Raw genomic sequence first — 20787 nt, 5'->3', positions numbered from 1 at the left:
AGTAGTAGTAGTAGTAGTATTTTTAGTTGTAGTAGTAATAGTAGTAGTATTTTTTGTAGTAGTAGTATTTTTAGTAGTAGCACCTGTAATAGTAGTAATAGTATTTTTTAGTAGTAGTAGTAGTAGTAGTAGTATTTTTTGTAGTAGTTGTAGTAGCAGCAGTAGTAGTAGTAGTAGAATTTCTAGTAGTAGTAGTAGTAGTAACATTAGTAGTATTTTTAGTTGTAGTAGTAGTATTAGTAGTAGTAGCAATTGTAGTAGTAGTAGTAATATTTTTTAGTAGTAGTAGTAGTAGCAGTAGTAGCATTTTTAATAGTAGTAGTAATCATAGTATTAACAGCAGTAGTAGTATTAGTAGTAGTATCTGTACTTTAACAGACACACAGCGTTGCTATGGACTCTCCAGGGTTGCTATGGGAGGAGAAACATGTCAGACTGATTGGGTTTATTGGACACACCTGGGACACACACAGAGCAGTGGGGCTGTTGCCGCAGCAACGGCGCTGCACTGACACACACAGAGAGAGAGAGACACACAGAGCAGCAGGAATAGACTGAGTGACTCACTCAGAACAGGTCCCGGAAAATTGCTAATTATGGGAAAACCGTAAAATATAGGTGAAAACCGAAATGACCGTGGGCATCAGAAGGCCCTGGGGAATGCACAGATGTAGATTTTTTTTCCGTACTGTGAAAAATGACTGAGTTAGGGCAGTTTAAAAACAGTCAACCGAGCAAGACAAGAAGGAATCTGCTATAATGGAGAGTTAATGGGGGAAAGAAGGGACTTGCCTCCAAACTAGTGCCTGTCATTTCACTTTAAAAAGAGCTAGGTCTTCAAACATGGGTTCATATGAAGCCCAGGAACCATGGCTACGTTTTTGGAAAATATCATTCGCCTGCGATGTATCGTTTGGCCGGGAGGGCGATTTATTCAGAGAATTTTCAGGTGAATTTTTCACTCCTTTCTCACTCTAGCTGCCGTTACCATGGGGACCACACACTCTAGAAATGAGGATTTTGAGTCAACCTGGGGGTTTTTGAAGACTCACCTATTGAAAACCGTAAACCTCATCCTCATAGCAAGTACATTCGTGCGGAGAGGACAAAAATGCCTGCGTTTTAAAGTTTAAATGAAGTCTCTAGGTGAAAGTATGGCGAAGTAGTAGTGGTTGGAAAAAAGGCAAGTTTTTTGTCACTCCCATTAAAAATGAATGGGGTTTTTCTTCGCATATTTGTGCGAAAACCGTAAGTGATATCGTTACCACGTGATGACACAGATAATCTTTGGGCCAAGCTGAACATTTCTGCGTTGACAGAATATTTTTAGGACAAATCGTTTGGGAATGGTAGCCACTTGAAAATGGCCCCATTCATTTCGGATGGAGAAATTTGACTGGTTTTTCGCAATTTTAACGAAATCCGTGCATCGGAATGGAACGCCTATAACATAGCACACGATTCCCGAGCAGGACGCACATTTTTGTAATAACATGTGTTGGTCTATTTCCAGCGGTTCGGGCCGCATTAACGGACGAAATTTTGTCCGGAAGATGAATAATATATAAAAATAATAAACGAGCGGAAGAACAATAGGTGCTCGTGGCTTCGCCACGAGCACCTCTCTCCCATTGCTTTGCAATGGGGGAGAGGTGCTCGTGTCGATGCCCGAGCCCCTAACAAGAGGGAGATGGTGGTGGTGGAGTAAAAGTAGGCAGAGCAGAAGCAGGAGGGGGCGTGGTCTCCTGACCTCTGCTGCTCCTCAGCCGTTGTAGATGGTCCTGTGCTGCTCTGATGGTTTCCTGGACGACGGCGGTGACCTGGAGTTGGACGGCAGGAGGATCACGGGTCAGGAGGAGACGGTGGAGGACGTTCAGGAGCTCCACGGCCAGGAGCTATGAGGAGGAGGAGGAGGAGGAAGATTATTATTATTATTGTTGTTGTTATTATTATTATTATTATTATTATTATTATTATTATTATTATTATTATTATTATTATTATTATTATTATTATTTGCATGTTTTAATCTTTTTGTTCATTTTTTTCTCTTTAAAGTGTTTGGCTTTTGGCTGAAAATCAGAAATTAAACAATATATTCAGGGTGGGGAAGCAAAATGTACAATGAACATTTAGTTGTTTTTTCTCAGCAGGCACTACATCAATTGTTTTGAACCCAAACATATACTGATGTCATAATCATACCTAACACTATTATCCATACCTTTTCAGAAACTTTTGCCCATATGAGTAATCAGGAAAGCAAACGTCAAAGAGTGTGTGATTTGCTGAATGCACTCGTCACACCAAAGGAGATTTCAAAAATAGCTGGAGTGTCCATAAAGACTGTTTATAATGGAAAGAAGAGAATGACTATGAGCAAAACTATTACCAGAAAGTCTGGAAGATACGATTAAAGAAGAATGGGAGAAGTTGTCACCCCAATATTTGAGGAACACTTGCGCAAGTTTCAGGAAGCGTGTGAAGGCAGTTATTGAGAAAGAAGGAGGACACAGAATAAAAACATTTTCTATTATGGACATTTTCTTGTGGCAAATAAATTCTCATGACTTTCAATAAACTAATTGGTCATACACTGTCTTTCAATCCCTGCCTCAAAATATTGTACATTTTGCTTCCCCACCCTGTAAATCCTTAGGTTATTATTATTATTATTTTTTTTTTTTTTAGTACAAATGTTGAATTGCAGCAGTAAGTGGTGCTGATTTCCCAGTTGTGTTTGAAATGATTATTATAGATGTAAATATTTAGTTCCAGAAGCAGAACTTCTCAGACTGTTCTTTTCATTCATAATGGGGTCAGTTTACCAACCTGTAAAAACACATCTGCTATTTGTGGGTCTGTCTTTTATCTTATGAATGAAACACACTAAATAAAAACATAATAAAACAGTAGATATTAGATTAAATAATATTATAGATTATTAACGGTGACGGTGCAGAATACAACAGAACAGACACTGAACACTTTTAAACCATGAGTCCACGTCTCTTCTACGTTTTCTCCGACAGCAGCTGCAGGTCGGACCACCCACCCTGCACGGTGAAACCTGACACCAGGGGGCGGGGTCAGAATGTGAGTGGGCGGGGCTGAGAATATGTCGATCTGTGAGCTGAGGTGTCGGTGTCTGCTATGATCTGATCTGATTCCAACAGGGTCACATGGATTATGTTGAAGACATTAGACACAGAATCTGATTCTAAATCTGATTTATTTCTGCTTCCTGTAATTTTAACATTTATTTTGTTTTTTAGTTTCAGTTTTAGTTTACTTTATCATATTGTGCTGCTTTTATTTGATACGTTTTTCTGTCTTACTACTTTGCCTTCCACGGTTTTTATTTATTTATTACATTATTTGCATTAATGAATATCTGTATTAAACAAAAATGCTAATTTACATCCCTAGTCCTTAGATACGTAACAATAAAAGTGCGATAAATCAAAGTGGATGTGGTTACTCATTACAGTGACGACAAAGGACTTTCATACAGTTTGTTTTTAACTTGAATTTATATATATATATATATATATATATATATATATATATATATTTCATCAACTTGAGCCATAAATAAAAATGCCAAACACTCAATAACGGTCATATTTTTAACCCTTTAAATGACATGTTTATAATGGAAATGAATCAGATTTTTTGAGGCAAAAACTCAATTTTTACATTTTTTTCTTCCAATATTCTACATAAAAAATTTATTAGTTATTTTTTCATCTTGTCATCTGTCAGTGATTAACACCAACATTGGTTCATATTATTATTATTTTTGGTTCTAGGTCAAATGTTAAATGGTAAATGTGTGTGTATTTTGTACTCACTTGGTAGAAGGGTGTTAGTGTAGGAATTTAACAGTTTATTTTCACATCGTGTATGTGTGCAATCACTATGTAAATAAGTAAATATATTTAAATTTTATCCATAAATTTTTACACTTTAAGGATGTTTATTTCTACCTGCTTTTCTTTTGCACTGGTGTGTTGCATGTTGCTGCTGTAAACGGTTACATTTCCCCATGGTGGGACCAGTAAAGTCTTATTTTATCTTATCTTAATATGGGATGGTTTTAGTGGAAGGATCAGAATTTTAAAAATCCTGCAAAAATGAATAACTTTTGAATTCTGGCCTAAAACAAATAAAAAATAATAATAATCTGACCTTTAATAACATGATACAAGAGGGTTTATGGATATAAGAGGGTTATCTGCCTACGGATAATGGAGGTAAATGAACATTTTCACTGTAATCCATCATATTTACATCTGATGTAGTTCAATACAGATGTTCATTAATGGGTGCCATCCCTGATAAATAAACTCATAAATAAATAAATAAACAAATACACGAATCAGTCAATAAAATGCTGAGGTGTGGGTGTGTGTGGACCTGGTCTTCTGCGATGTGGGTCTTGGCGCTGGGAGCCTCCAACAGCGTACACAAAGCCTGCAGACATGACATCACATGTTCGATGGGTTCCTCAGGTCGGGGGAAGCAGAGAAACTCGATGCTGACACCTGAGAAAGAGAGACAGGAAACACATGAGGGGGCGTGGCCACACCTCCAACCACATCCACACTCTGCTGCAGATCCTCCTCATGCTTTTCCAGGTGGTAAGAAGACACTTTTGATTTTACCTTCATATTTCTCATTAAAAACGGTTTCCTTTGCTTTGTTTGATTTCATGTTTTTTTGTTTGGTTTCATGTTTTTTTGTTGGGCGTCATGTTTTTTCGTTGGGCGTCATGTTTTTTCAGCTAAACCTCCCCTGTGTGACTGCACAGGTTTGTTTGTTTTTTTTATTTGACATGTTGTTTTAACACACTGAACCCAAAATCACACAAAAACATGAAATCCCAGTAGGAAAATGTTTGATTCTTTTCTGCTTTTCACCAAAAACATGTTGAACGAACCATTTTTATAACTTAGAATGAACATATGAATTGAAAATGTAAAGAGAAATAATTACAAATTTAGCAATTATTAAAGTTATATACAACTGTTTATATGAAAATGCAGGCAATACCTCAGGCTTTTTTAGAAAAACTACATACAATTATAACTACATAAAACTATGCAGTTATTACAACTATATATAATTATATACAACTATTACAAATATATAAATCTAGATACATATATTTACCAAACAATCTGGTGTCACAATATGATGAAACATATTCAATGAAGCATTTATACAACTTACAAAACTATATAAAGTTATATAGAACTATCACTACTACATACAACTATATAACACAACATATAACTATATACAACTATTACAACTATATAAAACTATATACAACTATTACTATTATATACAACAATATATGCACTATTTCTCATAAATACATATATATATATATATATATATATATATATATATATATATATATATATATACACACTGTATATTTTTTTATTCTGTTTTTATCAGATTTTAATTTCTCTTTGTTTTTATGATGGTTGTATTTTGTTGTTCTTAATGGATTGGATTTGGATTTCTCTAGCGCTTTTCTAGACACCCAAAGTGCTTTACATTATTGACCCATTCTTCATTCGCTCTCACATTCTCCCTCTGGTGGTGGTAAACTACATCTGTATCCACAGCTGTCCTGGGACAGACTGACAGAAGCGTGGCTGCCATTTTGCGCCTACGGCCCCACCGACCACCACCAAACATTCATACACCAGTGTGGGTGGCACTGGAGGTAAGGAGGGTGAAGTGTCTTACCCAAGGACACAATGGACTGACTAGGACAGAGTGGGATTCGAACCGCCAACCCTTCGGTTATTGGACGACCCACTCTACCACCTGAGCCATGGCCGCCCATTTGTTCTTAGCCTGCTTTGCACCCAGTGTTATCACTGTTTTTACTTATTTACTTATTTAATCCCTTGTTTTATGTTTTGTGTATGGCACTTTGGCCAGCTGTAAAGTTCTTAAAGTGCATTATAAATAAAGTTGGTATGGTTTGGTATGGTATGGTATGGTATGGTATGGTATATACAATTATTTAGATCAACATTCAGGTGTCACCAGATGACACCCATCTGACTGGTTGATGTAGTTTCACTTTTTTCCCTTATAATCCTGTTTTTTCCGTCTCTTTTTGAACCAAACATGATGACGACACTGGTGAAAAGTCTGTTTGATTGTGTATCATGAGTCTGCTTTTACTCTTTCAACACCTCTGACTTCACAGTTTGACTTCAACTCTGTGCGTCCCTGTCTGCTTATATGTAAATTTAAATCTATTCTGTTCCGTTCTTTGGATGTGATGGTGCGTTCAGGGACTCCCAAGGGCTGAAACCCGTCTTTACCCAGTATCAGATGCATCCTGTCTTTGATCGATTCCTCGCCGGTCTTCGTGTTGGCGGCGGCAACCTTGGAGGGGGCGTCGTCTTTGTCCTCGCCGGCTCCAAACCCGGTGCTGCTCAGCCACAGGGCGACGGCATGGAGGACCGGCGCCCACGAGCTGCGGTAGTGGAGCCTGGCGGTGTCGATGGTCTCTGGGGTGTAAAAGGCTCCACCTGAAAACAGACGAAAATACCACGGCTTAAATCCAACCAATGAGGCACTCCGGTCGGAGTCGGATCAGCTGACATGTTCACATGATGAAGTCGGCTCAGATCAACACTAATAAACGTCAAATGTTTACAGTTTAAGGCAGATTTTTGGTCAAGAGTAAAAGATGAAGAAGCCAAAGGGTTATTTTTGGTTGAAAATGAAAAACACATCAAGATAAAAAAAAAGGATGAAAACGACACAAGATGAAAATGATGTAAAAGATGCAACAAGATGAATCACTACAGCTGTGACTTATGTTGTTTATTGAAAAATTGTCATATTATAGCATAATAAATAAAATGAGGGTAATCTGAGTTATGAGTCAATAAGATAAGATAAGATAAGATAAGATGACTTCATGAGATAAATTTTAGGGGAAACATTAGGAAATAAACTCCTCTTTATGGTGAAAACATGACAAACACTTCAGAAAATTTCAAAGGTTTGGTCAGTTGTTTAAAAAGCAAAAAAAACTAATGAAATTAATGGACTGTACCAGCGTGTTTTGGAGGCCTTTAACGGACTGTACCGGTGTGTTTTGGAGGCCTTTAACAGACTGTACCGGTGTGTTTTGGAGGCCTTTAACAGACTGTACCGGTGTGTTTTGGAGGCCTTTAACAGACTGTACCGGTGTGTTTTGGAGGCCTTTAACGGACTGTACCGGTGTGTTTTGGAGGCCTTTAACGGACTGTACCGGTGTGTTTTGGAGGCCTTTAACGGACTGTACCGGTGTGTTTTGGAGGCCTTTAACGGACTGTACCGGTGTGTTTTGGAGGCCTTTAACGGACTGTACCGGTGTGTTTTGGAGGCCTTTAACGGACTGTACCGGTGTGTTTTGGAGGCCTTTAACGGACTGTACCGGTGTGTTTTGGAGGCCTTTAACGGACTGTACCGGCGTGTTTTGGAGGCCTTTAACAGACTGTACCGGCGTGTTTTGGAGGCCTTTAACGGACTGTACCGGTGTGTTTTGGAGGCGGGCCTTTGTCGCTCACCGTCTGGAGGAAGTTGGCTGGAGAACTCGGCGGGCAGCGTGAGCAGGGCGTAGTCTCGGAGTACGGCCAACCACAGGCGGCTCAGTGACGGCAGCTCCGGTTGGACCAATGAAATGAGGCTGTCGGGAGGAAGGACGTCAGCGCCGAGGTCCTCGTCATCCTCGTCCTCGTCTCCACTCCTCGCCAGCTTCACGGGCTTTGACTCCGCCTCCTTTTTGATCTTCATCGCCACCACGTAGACCTGCAGGAGATAGAACGGAAAGTCAGACTGGATTGCTCAGCGGCGTTGGCGGCGTTTGGGGGCGTTGGGCGGAGCTCACCTCGGCCCAGGCCTTCAACACAGCCAGCTTCTCCATGGTGGTGGCGCTCTCGCTGTACAGCTGACTGGATGAGCCTTTTCCCGCCTGAACCTTGTCCAGCGACGACACCAGCAGGTTGTGGACACGCCGGAGGTCGTTGAGGTCGCTGACAACGCCGCTACCGATCCACGTACTGCACACCTGCAACCACAAAACGATGACATCACAGCAGGTATGAGAGAGGATGGTTAGTCTGGAGGGGGACGTTAAAACACCATAAAACATTAAATCAATGGGAAAAGGACAAATATGGGTGTAGATGTTTTTCCAATTGATTGAATTGGGTTTGGCTTTGAGATGCTTTTAAGGAACATTGTTGTTATACTTTTAGTACCTTTTAAAATAATGGTGATGTTTCATATGTGTGTTCTTATCAGTTTTTAGTTTGTTTTTAGTACTGACTTTCATTGTGTTTCTGTATATTTGTGTGGATGAATGGATGTGATTTCCATTTTGTGTAAGTTCTGCTGCTGCTGTCTGGGCCAGGACACGCTTGAAAAAGAGATTTTTAATCTCAATGAGCTTTTTTTTTCCTGGTTAAATAAAGGTTATAAGAATATTAATAAAAAAACAGGCGTAGATTCACCCTTTTAAGACGACTGTGTCTCCTGTGCCACGTTCTAACATCCACTGACATTCAAATGAACCAGAAGTCCTGAACCATTTACAAAGTTGACAACATTCAAACATCATCTGTTATCTGAGGTTGGGTTCTTTCTATTGGTCTATGACACATTAAAGTAGAGGTCTGCATTGGCTGAGAGGGAGGGGTGGAATTGGGCGGAGAAGAGAGCAGCAGAGTGCAGTTGGTGAGAGAGAGAGATGGAAGATTTTTATTACTTTTAGAATTGATTCAGTGATTCTAGCGGTGTTTTAGCAGTGAATTCTTGTAAATAATTGTATATAATAGTGATAGTGCTGTTTTGGAGTGTTCTACTCATGTGTTTCACTTTTTTTGTTCTTCGCCTTTTTTCTCAATGTTTTACATATATTTTTCCAGTTTGTATAGTTAAATGATAGTTGTTTTTGTGTGTGTGTGTGTGTGTACACACACACATATATATATATATATATATATATATATATATATATATATATATATATATATACACAGGGTGACCCAAAAAAACGGGAATTTTTGAAGTGCGTATTGGCAGACATGAGCAAGTGGCAGCACTGCGAGACAGTGACCTTGAGCAAGTAAACACACCCCCATTTTAGTAACCATGGATCAGTGGAATGGGCAACAGCGTGCGTTAGCCATAAAAATGTTTTAAAAAAGATCGCCAGATTTGTCCGTTTGTGATTTTTTCTTGTGGGGCTATCTCAAGAGTAAAGTGTACACGACTCGACCAAGAACTCTGGATGAGTTAAAACAGAGAATTCAGGATGAAATTCACAGTATCCCAGCTGAGATGTTGCAGCGATCAATGAGGAATCTCAACAGCAGATTTCTAGAATGCATTCATACAGGAGGACACCATCTACAGAAAGTAATTTTCAAAAAATGAAAATTCCATCATTGTTTCTTAAATGGCGTGGTTTAAGGTTTCAATTACTATGAATAAAATATTTTTCTTCCATCACTCTTGGTTTTATTGGATTGTTAAAAAGTTCCCATTTTTTGTGTCACCCTGTATATATATATATATATATATATATATATATATATATATATATATATATATACATATATATATATATATATATATATATATAAAAAATTATTATTATTATTATTATTATTAGTCATAATAATGATAATTAATGACCAGATATTGAAAGTTAAATTCTTCCTCAAAAAAAGGTGCAAAAGAATTGGTAAAAAAAAAAAAAGAAAATTAATTTCTGCCACTTTTATTTCAAAGAAAACATGAAAACACCTAGGCCTGTTACAATGGTAACATTCCATAAAAATTTTAAAAACTGCATCTGAAAAAACTGTTGCATCATGATGTTTCAAATATAGGCATTTATTTAATAAAAACAAAAAAAGCTTGTACTTTGCAGACATTTCCTGGGTCTTAGGAGGTTAAAAAGGGTTAAGTGCAAAAAACAAACAATCAAACCCTAGAGAGTAACATGTTAGTGTTACCTGTATAGGGACTTTTCTTATCTGATCTGATTCAGTGCATTTTGAAGTGTCTTGGGTCGACTGTTCTGGTTTTTGCTGTTATCTGATCCATTACAGATCCTATAATATTCTTCATTTTAATACTGTTGATATATTTCCTGTATATTCTGTTTGTGGATACTGTATACTGATCCAAAAACATGAAAACAGGGCTCGTGACTGCGACTGAATTACGGTCGTATGCGCCTGAGAATTTCGGTAGTGCGACTGTTTTTGAGATTACGATCGCACGGTGCGCCAATAAAAAAATGAGCGAAAATTAATACGTGCGCCTAGAATAATGGCTGCAGAAGTAACTCGTCAGCTGAAAATAAACAAGCTCCACGCCCCGCTGACTGAAGCGCAAAATCTAGTCCCTGCCCCCTCGCGTGCGCATCTCTGCGGATGGTCCAACACTGCATGACTTCAATGCACTGCCAGCGGTCAGGAAGTACCTACACTCTGGCACCAGGTCAAGGAGGCCTGACTTCAGGCGTGGTGTAGACCACAGTGACTAAGGGGCACCAGGTCAAGGAGACTTGACTTCAGGCGTGGTGTAGACCACAGTGACTAAGGGCCTTTAGGCCATGAAATAAAAAAGTTGGTTGTTGCAAATAATGGTGTGATTCGTCTTCTTCTCCAAGAACCAACTAAAGTATATACCACACATTGACAATTGTTTTGCACCTGTGTCAATGTAAGCTTTTTCTTTCATACTCTATTCAAATACTTTATTCTAGGTTGTTAACATTGCTTAAATACATACAGGAATATTACTTGGTATGGCCAAGAGTTTTGCTTGTTCTCCAAATTTTTTATATAATAGTGGTGCGCCTAGATTTTAGCCTGTGCTCCTAACTTTTTAGGGTTAGGAGCACAGTGCTCCTAGGTCAAAAAGTTAATTTTGAGCCCTGTGGAAATCACAACTTTTCAGCAACTTCAGACCTAATGGTGGACTTTTGGACAGTATTTTATGTATTTAAGCTATTTTTAACTCTGTATGTTTGATTTGATCAGCTTTTTACTCCAACCAATCATGTTTTTTTTCTGTTTCGAACCAGAATTCCTGAGTTGAGGACTTTTAAAAGCGGTGAAAGTGCAGCCGAAGCTGATGCAGAGGGGCATGATGTCAAACAGGGACATGTGCAGACTTGTTATTTTCCACTGTCACTCATTTTTCACATTCGTCACAAAAGTCAAAGAACATTAAACTGGAAAGTCAGAGGCTGCCGGGTTTGGGAGGACGATGAGTCACTGCGGCGGTAATTAACCGCTCCGACATCATCAAACAGAATAATGGGAGGGCGAACATCGCTGAGCGGAGTCTAACCATGCCATAGTTAAATATTCATCCACTGGGTCTTACCTGACAGGCTTTAGCCGTTATGTCAGACGGAGTATCGGGTGAAAAGGCCGGTCTGAGGGCGGCTCCCACCTGGAAACATGACATTCAAGGTCAGGCTTCGTCATTTAGCGTAAGAGTGGATATTGGGCATCAGCGGTGTTCTATTTTTACTCACGTTGGCCTGGTACTGTTCCAGGATGACGTGACCCGGGAACTCGGGTTCTGGTACCGAGGCAAACTTTTTAATGATGTCCTCCAGCGCCTGCAGCCCGGCCATCCTCAGCTGGTTACTGTGGTCAGTGGCCGCCATGAAGGCCATGCGGATCAGGTCGGACAGGTGCAGAACCAGCAGATCACCTGGACGGGGAGGGAACGGGTCAACGACCAGGGAACATTTAAAAGAAACACACAGTCTGAGATGGTGTTTTACAGACGGGTGCAAATCCATCAGCAAAGGTGACAGAACAATGTTACCTGGGTTCTCTGTTCTCCTGTGCATCCAGTGAAATGACAATAAAAAACCTTTGAATCTTGAATCTTTGAAAAACTGTCTCCTTCTGTGACAGTTTTAATGTTGATGCTCGACTAAACAACTCCATTTTTAGCAGAACGTCAGGTTTGACTGACAGCTCCACATCTCTACGTGAACCCTTAACGTCGTCACCAGTACTTTTGGGGTTCTTCACTTTGGGGTTCTTAACTTTGGGGATTTTTTTTAACCATTTTTGGGGGTTTTGCCTTTGTTTGGTTTTGTTTGGTTGTTTTTGGGGTTTTTTTTACCTCTGGGGTTGTTAATTGTAAGGTTCTTACCATTTTGGGGGTTTTTACCTCTGGGGTTCTAACTTTTTTGGGGGTTCTTATCTTTGGGGGTTTTAGGTTTAAGGTTCTTATCTATGGGGTTCTTCCCTTTGGGTTTTTTTTTTTTTATCTTTGGGGTTCTTCCCTCCGGGTTTTCCTCCGTTTGGGGTTCTTATCTTTCGGATGCTTCATTGCGGTGTTTTTTACCTTTGGGGTTCCTATCTTTGGGGTTCTTTCCTCTGGTGTTTCTTATCTGTGGGGTTCTTATCTTTGGGGTTTTTTTACCTTTAGGGTTCTTACCTTTTTGGGGGGTTTTACCTTTGGGTTCTTAGCTTTGGGGTTCTTCCCTCCACGTTTTCTTACCTTTGGGGTTCTTATCTTTGGGTTTCTTGCCTTTGGGGTTCTTACCTTTGGGGTTTCTATCTTTGGGTTCTTATCTTTGGGGTTCTTCCCTCCAGGGTTTCTTGCCTTCAGGGTTCTTAGTTTTAGGGTTTTACCTTTGGGGTTTCTACCTTTGGGTTCTTTGGGGTTTTTTACCTTTAGGGTTCTTACCTTTTTTTGGGTTTCCATCTTTGGGTTCTTATCTTTGGGGTTCTTCCCTCCAGGGTTTCTACCTTTGGGGTTCATTCCTTGGGGGGGGGGGGGGGATTCTAACCTTTGAGGTTCTTACCTTTGGGGTTCTTTCCTGGGGGGGGGGGGTTCAAACCTTTGGGGTTCTTATATTTGGGGTTCTTCCCTCGTGGGGGTTCTTATTTTTGGGGTTCTTACCTTTGGGTTCTTAGTTTTGGGGTTCTTATCTTTGGGTTCTTGGTTTTGAGGTTCTTAACTTTGGGGTTCTTATCTTTGGGGTTCTTCCCTCAGGGGGGTTCTTACCTTTGGGGTTCTTATCTTTGGGTTCTTGGTTTTGAGGTTCTTACCTTTGGGGTTCTTGGCTTGTGCAGATCGAGCAGCGGCCAGGTCGAAGTGCGCTTTATCTGCGTTCTCACACAGCAGGATGATGCGACACAGGCAGTCGGCGGCGAACACTCGCGTCACCCATCGCGGCGCCACCGACGGCTTGGACTTGTCGTCTTCGCCCAGACCCGTGAACATGGTGTCATCATCCATCTCGTCTTTCTTCTCGGAGTCTTCCTCGTCCTTTTCCACCTCGAAGGCGACGGCTCCTCCGACGTCTGGAAGAGGACGGTGACACATTCATGACAAAACGATTGTAATGAGGAGGTTTTACAGAAACAGCCTTCAGCTCAGGTGATTGACAGTTCAACCCGCCCACCCTGTGACACAGATGGAGGTTTGTTTGGCAGATTCACCTGCAGTCGATGCTTCGTCTCAGAATTATGACACAGACGTCAAAGTTCAGGTTTTAAGGATGTTTTTAGATGTTGGTTTTTCTTCTACTCCAGATTCACACTATTGTTCACAGACATGGTGACGATAATTCCACTGATCTACAGTTTTTTTATTAATGATCTTCAGATTAAAGGTGATAAACTTTACAGAATTTACCAAAACGAATGTCAAACAAGTGAACAAAGTCCTGTTTATGTTTTCAATCTACATGATCAAGTATTATTACACATAAATATTGTTTTTTTGCTAGTTTTGCAGAATATTTTCCCCATTTTGTTATTATTCTATTAATTTCCTTGATTATTCTCTTTATTTTGTTCATTATTTTATTTCTTTTGTTGTTTAATTTCTTTATTTTGTTGATTATTTTGCTCATTATTATTTTTTGGTCATTTTCTTCATTTTTGCTCATTTTAATGATTATTTTTCCCATTTTGTATTTTTTAATGAAAGTTCTTCATTATTCTCTTCATTTTGTTCATTACTGTATTCATTTTTTAATTCAATTTCTTCATTTTGTTGATTATTTTCCTCATTTTGTTCATTACTGCATTCATTTTGTTGTTTACTTTTTTATTTTGTCGATTATTTTGCTCATTGTTTATTTTTTTTCATTTTCATTATTCTGTCCATTTTGTTGCTTATTTTCTTCATTTTTGCTCATTTTAATGATTCATTTCCACATTTTTTTTTGTTTTATTCATTTTTTTGATCACGCTCTTCATTTTGTTACTATTATACATAATTATTTGTTCATTTTGTTTGGTTTTTGTAACTTCTTTACCAAAAAACGTCTGTAAAACTATTAAACTACATATCAGTGTTCTACAGTTTTCTATAGACTTTCTCAGATTAACTGTGCTAAATTTTACAACCTTTATTAAATTAAATTAAATTGTAAAACAGATAAGTAACAACATTCAGGTGTGTGATTGAGAGTCTGATCCACCTCGTGACATATTTTGATGTTGTTTGGTAGATGTACCTGTAGTCGCTGCTAAAACGTCCTTGCAGAGTTTCAGCCAATGGGAGAGCTTTTCCACGGCGAGTGATGAGAGCATGTGACCCAGAGTGTCGTGGATGTCCGAGCACAGCTTCCGATCAGTCTCCCTGTCCAACATCCCGAACAGAACGCCCTCCAGACCCGTCTCTGTGATGTTCAGATCTGAACCCAGACGCACAGACCGCAGTCAGAGTCACATCATAATTACCCATAATCCTCTGCTGGTGTTGGCACTCACTAATGGCGGTGCTGTCCTTGCTGTCTCCGGCCTTCTTGGCCAGACTCATGGCGTACTCGCAGACCTCGGCGGCCTCTCTCTGGGCCAGTTGTCGGAGGCAGGCGACAGCGGCACGACGCAGCAGCAGGTGGGAGCTGCACAGGTGAACCTGCACCGACGCACGAACACAAACAAACGCACGTTCAGAAGTGTTAGTACAACCCCATCTACAAAACACACCTGTTCAATGAACCATCATAACAGTAGAATGGTAGTCTGGCTCCTTTTGGTGCTGAACAAATTTACTTTGCCAAAGGAAACTTCATAAAGTATATGAGGCTCCCCTTCATATTCTACAGTCTTTACTTTTGAGTTTCATTGAACCACATTTCGATGCCGGACTTGACATGAAGGAACAGGAGGAAGGAGAAGAAAGAGGGAGAAGAGAAGAAGAGAATGAAGCCTTTGAGGCCTGGTTTTGCTGAGATGACTGCATGAATATGAACCCAAAATCCTCTGAAGGAAATATGTTTTTGTGTTTTATCTTTATTTATACATTGATTCTTTACTTTGAGTTCCTGTATGTTAAAACAATGATGAGCTGCTGTAAATGTTTTTTTTTGTTGTTTTTTTTACACCCACTCTCTGGATGTGTTTTTTTTTTTTTTTTTTTTTTTTTAATTTATTTTGAACATGCAAAATAAAAACAAAATAAAACAAAACGAAGCAAATTAAGACAAAAACAAATTAACATTGAAATGAAAATTTTGTTTTTGTCTTAATTTGCTTCGTTTTGTTTTATTTTGTTTGTTTGCATGTTCTAAATAAATAAATAACATTTGTATAGTTTGTGTATTTGTCTGATTTTCGATGTTTGACAAAAATCTAAATTCTTTCAGTAAAAAGAGAATTTAGAAAAAAAAGAGAAGGAGAGCATGAAGGAGGGAGAAAAAGGAAGAAGAAGGTGGCAAAGACCCTCACAAGAAAATACCAACAATACTAACAATAACAACCATGGTGATAATTATAATGGTAAAAACTAGAACCAGAACTGAGTAAACTGGGCAGAAAAAAAAAGGAAGAAATTACACTGAAATAAACTGAAATAAAATAAATAAGATATATATATATATATATATATATATATATATATATATATATATATATATATATATATATATATGGTTTTTTTTTTTTTTTTTTTTTTTATTTAAATTTAAATGTATTTTCAGAAGTGTTGGTGGCGTCTTACGCAGAGACATGGGACCAGGCTGGACAGGTTGACATGTCTGGGAGCGAACATGTGCAGCTGCTGCAGACATGAGATGGCGGCGGCCTGAACCAGTGAGTCCGAATGGTCCTGCATGATGGCGCAGCCGACCAGGCACGACGAGCGGATGGTGGAGATGGTGGCGCCGTTTCCTGTTGAACCCAAAGGAAAACACAGAAGGAGGCCAGAAGAAGGAGGTTTCAGACCATTCAGGCTCAGGGGCCACATTCAGACCAACAAATGTCATTCATCATAAAACACAGTAATTTGATTCATGTGTTGCATTTTAATAAGAACTTTGTGCATTTGGTAATTTTTTGTTACAAATTTTGTTCATTTTTTTGCATTTTGATAGTAATTTTGTGCATTTTATTTATCATTTTGTTCAATTTTGTTCGTTTTGTTCCATTTATGTACTTATGTCATTATGTATTATGTGTTTATATAAATCATATTATACTTGTTCATAATAATATAAGGCCAGAAACCAAATTATTTAATAGTAAGTATCAGTCATATTATGGTATATAGTATGGATATGCTTAGACTAGGAAGGTTATTATTGTTGTTAATTACCGTACTTTCCGGACTATAAACCGCTACTTTTTTCTTGTTTTGAACCCCGCGGCTTACACAGCGATGCAGCTCGAGTATAGATTTATACGGGTTAATGGCCACCAGGGGGCGCTCTAGCAGGAAGCGCAAAAGTGAGACAGACAGGTGGAAGAGGTGATGAAGAGGAGAAGTTTTAATCTTAACTTTTAACAGTCATTTTGTGTGTCATGCGCAAACCCTCATCATGGAAAACACACGAAGAAATGTATATGATGCAGCTTTGAAGTTAAAACCAATCGATGTGTCTGTCTAAGAAGGAAATAGAGCTGCAGCACGGAAGTGCCATTGAGCAACAACGGAGGAGAGACTGAGAAGGAGTGTGACGGAGCTGAGGCTGTTCAACTCCAACGCTGAAGAAGACGACTGCAGTGGTTTAATGAGCAGAAGGAAGATGAAGATACAGATCAATGACTGTTCTGGGTTTTTTTTAAAAAGCTGTGTTCCTGCTGTTTTACTGCCATGTTACAGGCACTGTCTGGAAAAAAGCAGTGAAGGTATGAAAATAAATATTTAAATAATCTTTCTGTTTACCATCTTTCTGTGTAAATATCTCATGTCACAACGTGGACACCTGCAGCTCACAGTCAGGTGCGCCTTATAGTCCGGAAAGTACGATATATAAGGAGAAGGGGTGGAGTTTATAAGATATGCTTCTTCTCACTCCCTTTCAAATACGTATTATATTTCTTATGTTTAAGTGTTTTGTTTATTTATTTTCTTCTGTTTTGACATTCATATTTGAAATAAATACATCAATCAATCAATCATTTCAATCATAATTTTGTTAATTTTTCAATTATTTCATAAATTTTCCCCCATTTTGATAATTATTTGGATGACTATTTGGTTTATCTTCTGCATGTTGATGATAATTTGGTTCATTTCGAGATTATTTCTTTAATCTTTTTCCCATTTTGATAATTATTTGAAAACACATATATAAAACAAATCGTAACACTCAGTGCTAAAACCATACATAAAACACCAAACTATTAACATACATATAAAACACCATCAATAATTTAACAACTACTAATAGTGTAATTTACAATGTCTAATATCCTTTAAAGAAATATCAATAATATTAACAACTTTATATTTATTAAGAAAATTAAGTGTAATTTTACCAATATTCAGCCTCAGTGTTTTATTTCCAGTTCATATTTGTTCAAGTTATTCACATTTTTTGTTAAAGAATTGTTTGTCAATGTAAAAATGTTCATGTAATTTCACTTTTTTAGAATAAAACAAAGATAACATTGGTATTTGTCATTATTTACAGGTTATTCTGTTATTATTTGACTGGTTCTGGTCCGCTTTAGATCCTATTGGTCTGAATGTGGAACCTGAGCTAAACTGATTTGAACATATTTTATTGTTAATATCTTCAGTGTCATTTTTACAAGGTGCTTTATGTAGGACCCCCCCATGCTCTCAGTCCGTTTTAGACTGATTATACTGCCACCTGCTGGAACACATCAGTGGATTATTTCTGTGCACTGGTGCAGGGATGTCTGTGAGTGCGTTGCTGTGGTTACCCTGTAGTTCCGGCCCCACGGTGGTGATGAGGGCTCCGAGGCAACGTCCCAGACACTGGTGGACCTCGGTGTGGGAGGGAGGCACGGTGAGGAGCAGGGTGAGCACCAGGGACAGGGTGGGCTCCACGTAGCCACGGTACATGGGACCGCTGGAGTCCACGATCAGAGCCAGGGAGTGGAGGGCCCAGGTCTGGAGACACAACACAGAACGTCTGAGTCAACCGTCCACATTTATGTATTTATTAGAACAGAACCTGGGACTTGAATTATTCAAGTCATTCCAGTGGATGTCGACCAGTAAATATGATGCACACCGACCTAAAATGCCTCATATACAGATTACTGTGATGACACGTGTATAAATAATGTCCATATAATCCAAACAGACATGACAGTTCACATTTGACAGAACGCAGTAAAGCTGAGCCTGTGTTACCTGGACCTCATGGGAGGATCCGTCCTGGGCCAGGGCCAGGAGGATACTGACGCTGGTCTTCAAATGCTGACCCGAACCGATTCCTCCCACGTATCGATGCAAACAGCCCAGAGCCAGAGAGTGACCCGTCCTCGAAACCACGTCACGGGCAGACTTCAGTCTGGAAACACACAGTGACATGTGTTTTAAATGTGTATACATTCGATAGGGTTTCATGACTTACTATTATTATTATTATCATTATTATTTGATATTATTCAAAGAAAAAAACAAATTATTACCAGGAAATATTCAAGTACTATTGATAGAAAGGGAAGGGGGTTATGGATTAAGAGGACAACTGAATTTCAAAACTTTAAAAGTTTACAGGAACTTCACTTTACGTTTATCGGCTCTTTAACTGTACTCAACGGGGGAGACGTTAAAGTTACATTAGCAGTAGTTAATACAAACACTCCTCGTGTTCCTGAACTGTACGACATATACTGTTCACATTACACTATATACTCTGCACAGACTCTGAACACAACAGTCTCCTTTGCACTGAGTCTGTGGAAATATAAAGTGTTTTAAGCTTTGTGTTCAAGTTTGTGGATACTGCTGGAACCGGAAAATTTCCCTCTGTGATGAAGGAAGGAAGGAAGGAAGGAAGGAAGGAAGGAAGGAAGGAAGGAAGGAAGAAAGAAAGAAAGAAAGAAAGAAAGAAAGAAAGAAAGAAAGAAAGAAAGAAAGAAAGAAAGAAAGAAACTATGTAAGTAGGCAACTAAGTAAGGAAGGAAGGAACTATGTAAGTAGGTAACTAAGTAAGTAAGAAACTAAGTAAATAACTAAGTAAGTAAGGAAGGAAGGAAGGACCTAAGTGAGTAAGTAACTAAGTAAGGAACTAAGTAACTAAGGAAGGAAGGACCTAAGTGAGTATCTATCTATCTATCTATCGTCCGTCCGTCCGTCCGTCCGTCCGTCCGTCCGTCCATCCATCCATCCATCCCACACTCACTTGTCGAAGCTGGTCTGTGCCATCCTGGCAATGAACGTGGCCTCTCCGACCACCTGGGCCATCCGTCCCAGAGCTTCTCCAGCTGCACATCGGAGGATGGGGTTGGGGTTGTCCAGCGCCCCCATCACCAGGGCCAGAGCAGACTTACGCACCTCCTCCGGTCCCAGCGTACTCTTATTCTCAGCCAGGCCCTTCCATCACACATTAAAACAGAAGCAGTTTGTTAATGTTGGATTAAAATCCGTTCAACTCTGAGACGGTAGTTTCAGTCTGAATCATTTCAATGAAACATGAAAACCAGCAGATTAGCATCGACAGCAGCAGCTTCATTCAGTTATGAACAGAAAAAAGTAAAGATATAACAACATTCACCAGCATCTCTTCAGAATGTGACCTTTATGTTTGTTGTTCTTTGTCTCGTTCAGTGAGTTTTATTAGTAAAAATAATCCTTGTACTGTTAGATCTGCTTAGTGTTAGCTTAGCGCTGTTAGCTTATGACTGTTAGCTTAGCGTTGCAGAGTTTGTCTCACTGTTCTGCTGTTTTATTAAATTATTCCTGTTAGTTTGGTTTACACATTTGACCGTTTAAGGGCTTTTTGTCTGGACTGTGTTCTGTTTTCTGACAGTTACTTTTGTTGACTTTTTAAATGACATTCTTCTAGTCACATGGATGGATAGAATATGGATATTGCTACAAGTGTTGAGTAGCGTTACCATGGTAACACAGAGAGAACTGTGGCTGCCTCAGGTACCGGGGGCAACCAGCCTTAAGGCTACGAGAATAATGTAAGATTAAGGTAAGATTAAGGTAATGTAAGCTGAAGGCAAGACTAAAGTAAGGTAAGGAAAGACTAAGGTAAGAGTAAGGTAAGGTAAGAGTAAGGTAAGACTAAAGTAAGGTAAGCCTAAGGTAAGACTAAGATAAGACTAAGGTAAGGTAAGACTAAGGTAAAACTAAAGTAAGGTAAACCTAAGGAAAGACTAAGGTAAGAGTAAGGTAAGACTAAGATAAGGCAAGACTAAGGTGAGATAAGGTAAGACTAATGTAAGAGTAAGGTATGGTAAGGTAGGACTAAGGTGAGGTAAGGTAAGACTAATGCAAGAGTAAGGTAAGATAAGGTAAGATAAGACTAAGGTAAGGTAAGGTAAA

The 20787-nt window shown here is 39.0% G+C and overlaps 1 protein-coding gene across 3 annotated transcripts in view; it reads right to left on the bottom strand.

Moving 5' to 3' along the window:
- heatr5b (HEAT repeat containing 5B) overlaps positions 1–20787 on the bottom strand; it is a 64923-nt gene that overhangs the window by 15338 nt on the left and 28798 nt on the right. For all 3 annotated transcript variants that reach the window (XM_030155937.1, XM_030155939.1, XM_030155938.1), the window contains exons 18-31: positions 19637–19827; positions 18640–18799; positions 18204–18393; positions 16033–16202; positions 14802–14949; positions 14546–14725; positions 13128–13382; positions 11588–11769; positions 11434–11502; positions 7916–8095; positions 7596–7836; positions 6357–6566; positions 4420–4547; positions 1751–1895 (exon numbers count right to left, since the gene is read on the bottom strand). In XM_030155937.1, coding sequence (XP_030011797.1) covers positions 1751–1895; positions 4420–4547; positions 6357–6566; positions 7596–7836; positions 7916–8095; positions 11434–11502; positions 11588–11769; positions 13128–13382; positions 14546–14725; positions 14802–14949; positions 16033–16202; positions 18204–18393; positions 18640–18799; positions 19637–19827 — 2449 coding nt within the window. The remainder of the gene's footprint in view (positions 1–1750; positions 1896–4419; positions 4548–6356; positions 6567–7595; positions 7837–7915; positions 8096–11433; positions 11503–11587; positions 11770–13127; positions 13383–14545; positions 14726–14801; positions 14950–16032; positions 16203–18203; positions 18394–18639; positions 18800–19636; positions 19828–20787) is intronic.

This window comes from Sphaeramia orbicularis, chromosome 15, assembly GCF_902148855.1.
Source record: "Sphaeramia orbicularis chromosome 15, fSphaOr1.1, whole genome shotgun sequence".
NCBI lineage: Eukaryota > Metazoa > Chordata > Actinopteri > Kurtiformes > Apogonidae > Sphaeramia > Sphaeramia orbicularis.
The sequence above is the reverse complement of the archived record's forward strand: the minus strand, read 5'-3'. Positions and strand labels throughout refer to the sequence as shown.